The 3,661-nt window shown below is 46.0% G+C and overlaps 1 protein-coding gene across 1 annotated transcript in view; it reads left to right on the forward strand.

Annotated features, from left to right (window-relative positions):
• Positions 1-252: 252 nt before the first annotated feature.
• The window catches only part of HSD3B7 (hydroxy-delta-5-steroid dehydrogenase, 3 beta- and steroid delta-isomerase 7), a 13,615-nt gene continuing 10,206 nt past the window's right edge, over positions 253-3,661 (forward strand). Inside the window, exon 1 of the mRNA XM_010076001.1 lies at positions 253-474. Within this exon, the coding sequence (XP_010074303.1) occupies positions 267-474 (208 nt within the window). The 5' untranslated portion in view covers positions 253-266. The remainder of the gene's footprint in view (positions 475-3,661) is intronic.

Consider the following 3,661-nt stretch of genomic DNA (forward strand, 5'->3'; position numbering starts at 1 on the left):
CCGACAACCCGGCCCGTGGGAAAGGGCTGGCCAGGATGGAAAACTTCTGGCACCAACTTTTGGTAGAAGTGAAAGGCTGAGTCAGAGAGACCAGAAGTGGCCTGTCCGTAGCACTGGTATGTCTGTGGCAGCATCTGTGTGACTGGGCCAACGAAAACCTGATTTATATATAACCGGATGGAGTTAATGTTCAGCCAGTAACTTTATATGAGAGTTAAACTTTAGACTTAGTTCAGAAAACATATTGGCTGAGAGATGAACAGCGCATGAGAGGATCTTGGCAGCAACTTTCTCTCTATTCCTCAACCACAAAAGCATCTTCAGAAATGGACAGAGCCTGGGTCTACCTGGTGACGGGAGGATGCGGTTTTATTGGCGAGAAGATTGTAGAGCTCTTGTCTCAACAAGACTACGCCAAAGAAGTCAGAGTTTTTGACTCAGTAGCAAGAAAAGAAGTAGAAAAATTCACCACAGGTAAGAAAAGGCATCATCTTCTATGTAGCAGCCATAACCCTCCCTTTCAAGACAACTAGTATTTTCTTGGAGAGGCCAGTTCAGGCATGGGGTAGGAACCTAGATTAAACAGACTGCAGGAAGAATAACTTCCAGCTCAGAGAGTTTTTCCAGCATAGGATTAAATCAAAGCAAAAATATCCCTAGTGTGTAACCCCAGGAGAGGGTTATCACAGGGAGGATCTAGTCCCCACTCAGGGCTCGGTTGTAAGGAGCAACACGCACACCGAGTACCTGACATGGGAACTTGGCTGCCCAGTTGGATCTGCTCAACCAGTCTGACTAACAGCAAAGGGACAAAAAACCATGCTCCTGAACTGCTCCAACCAGTTACCAATTCCGAGAAAAAACCAAAAAACCCCTGAAAATAATAGAATCAAGCTCAGCATCTGCTGCAGATATTGTGAAATAAATTACTGAAATAACTGAGAGAAACCTAGAGTAGCCTTACTGTGCTGTGCATAAAAAAAGGAAGAGGTGAGTCCCAGTAAACATGCTCAAAGATATTAAATCAATCCATTTCATCACATTCTGAGAGCTGCCTTCTGATGTTTCACCAGGGTTAATTACAGCAGTGAGATATGGTGTGGAAAAGCAACCTGTTTTGCTGGATTCGCCAGCACCCACCCCAAACACGCCAGTGCAGCTCAGGGTGCTCTGCACGGTTAACAGAGGGCTGGGACCCCCTCTCTCCCACTGCCCAAACCTTCAGCCTGCTTCCAATGAGAGAGGACAAAAATGATAAGGAAGATCCTATCTGTTAGGAGATATCAAGAAAAAGGAGATACACTCAAAGCAAGTTAAAAGACTCTCAGGGAAATATCACCATCTGAAATCCTCCGTGGGCAGAACAACTCCCCACACTGGTTTCCCCAGGCTTCAGGTAGCCAATTACCTTAAAAGCACCCATAATTAAAAAAAAACCAAACCGTTTAGACCTTAAAGAGATGCCACAATCCATGCTGCAGGAGAGGCTGGTGGCCTAACACCACAGCACATCACAGAAAAACGAGGCAGAAGCAGCCTTGAGGGGCCACCCCAACCCCTGCCCCCTGTCCCTTTGCCCCAAGACAGAATCTGTTCAGGCACAACCTTCCCCACAGATGTTTTTCTGTCCTGTCCCCAAGCCACCTTGGGCACCCAATTTCTGCGCCGCCAGGCCATTACAGTTGGTACAGTCTAATCTGCAATTTACGTCCTTGATTTCTCTTCTAACCCAACAGGTAGAATCGGTCAATACTGCCATTTTTCACAACAATCTTCCTAATCTGAAAACCACCTCCTTCCACTCCGTGCTAGACTAAAACACCTCTGGGGCACTCATTCCTCCTCCACAGCTCACGTTTTCTGTATCTCTGGGTGTTGGCATCGTGTCTTCTGGAAGAGGGGCACCGAGGGCAGGACAGAGAGGCCAGCTGTGCCCATCAGCTGAGTAAAGCTGATGGATTTATTTCTTCTGTCCTGCAAACGGTTGTCCTATTTGTACCTGTCAGTACAATTATCCCTTTTTCACAGTTGCAAGACTCTGCTGAGAGGCGATAGCTTCTGCGCCGCCCCGGCCCAATTTAATTCTTTCATGAAGACCTGCTACCTCTTCCCTACTAAGCCCAACATCTTCTCTTTGGCCCTATCAAATTTCACCTCTTTTTTTTTTTTTTTTTATACTCTATTAGTTGTTCAGCTCCTACACTAATCCTCCAGCCTACTTCCAGTCCCTCCCAGTCTGATGTTATCTGTGATTTAATGAACAAATCTGCCAGATTCTTGATGAAAACAAAGACTCAAGTACAGCAATAAGCCCTGGAGAGCCCCAGGGCAGCCACCTACCACAGCTGGCAATTCCCTGGGAAGGGTAATTCCGCCAGCTTTGTGCTCACCCTCATGTGGCTCACTTAGACTGTGTTTTACCAACTCGCTTATGAGAATGACACAGACTTTCCAAAGCCCTTCTAAAATCAAGATAGATGACATCAACCTGTTCCACAATATCCGTACGGCCTGTTAACTTGTCATAAGAACAAAGGAGATTTATCTGACTTGATTTGTTCTTGACAAATCCATGTCAGCTCCTTCTGTTCTCCTTATTATCCCACAGGTGCTCACACACATGTTGTTTAAGTGTGTGTTCCTAAATTTCCTGGGGTAGAAACCAAGCTGTTCTGTAATTTCCTGGCTCTTCTTTACCTCCTTTCTCAGCACAGGTGTTTCATTTGCTCTACTGCGGTCTTCCCGTGCATCCTGCAAAAGTTCTCCAAAGCACCCGATAACGCAATAAAGCTGCAGTGACATCCATCACCTGGATACAGCTCATTGGGCTTATCAGTTTGAAAATTTCTCCTGATTGCATTGTATCCTCCCTGGTTCTGGCTGAGCTCTCATCATTCTCTTGTTGTTCTTAATTGCACCAGCTACCTTAATACAGGTGATGAAAAAGAGACTATTTAACCCTTCAACCCAAACTCCTATGAGCTAGGAGACCACCAAATCTTGGTTATGCTGATTAAGAAATCAGCTTGACCCTTTTGGAAAACCTCATCTTCCTACATGCCGTGCTTCTTGGCAAATGCTCAGCCAGCTGACCCACTGTCTTGAATTTTGCCTCTCCTTTGAGTTCACGAGGAATATCCCTGTTCTTGTATCCCCTGTCCTGACAGTTGTTCCCTGAGGGTTTCCACATCACAACACTTCCACGGCTTCCACAGACCCTTCCCTGAGCTGCTCACTGCCCTGATCCCTGGCTGCGTGGGGCTCTCCAGGCCTATTCCCGACTACAGAGCAGGAAAAAGGGAAAAATCCCAGTTAAATGTTACAACACTGTCTCAAAGCAAGAAAATAAGTAGCAGATGCCAACAGTAGCCATGTATGGAACAGCTATCTTGAGGGAGAAGGAGAGGGGAAAAAGGAGATTGCAAAAAAAAAAAAGTTCTGAATGGCTCAAAGGGAGGAATTTCCTATGAAACTTTTTAACCTGTTATTTTATTTTCCCTTCCCATCTATAGCATTTGCAATTTAAATAAAGCTCTGTGCCATGTCCCTTGAACTTCCCTGGTGTTATTCCCAGGAAGCTCTGAAAATCTCCTGTCTGAGACAACTTGTCCAGCACAGCCCCACTTACCCACACGAGCTGGAGCCAGTCCTGTGACCGGCC

Source organism: Pterocles gutturalis, unplaced genomic scaffold, assembly GCF_000699245.1.
Source record: "Pterocles gutturalis isolate BGI_N339 unplaced genomic scaffold, ASM69924v1 scaffold6283, whole genome shotgun sequence".
Classification (NCBI taxonomy): Eukaryota; Metazoa; Chordata; class Aves; order Pterocliformes; family Pteroclidae; genus Pterocles; species Pterocles gutturalis.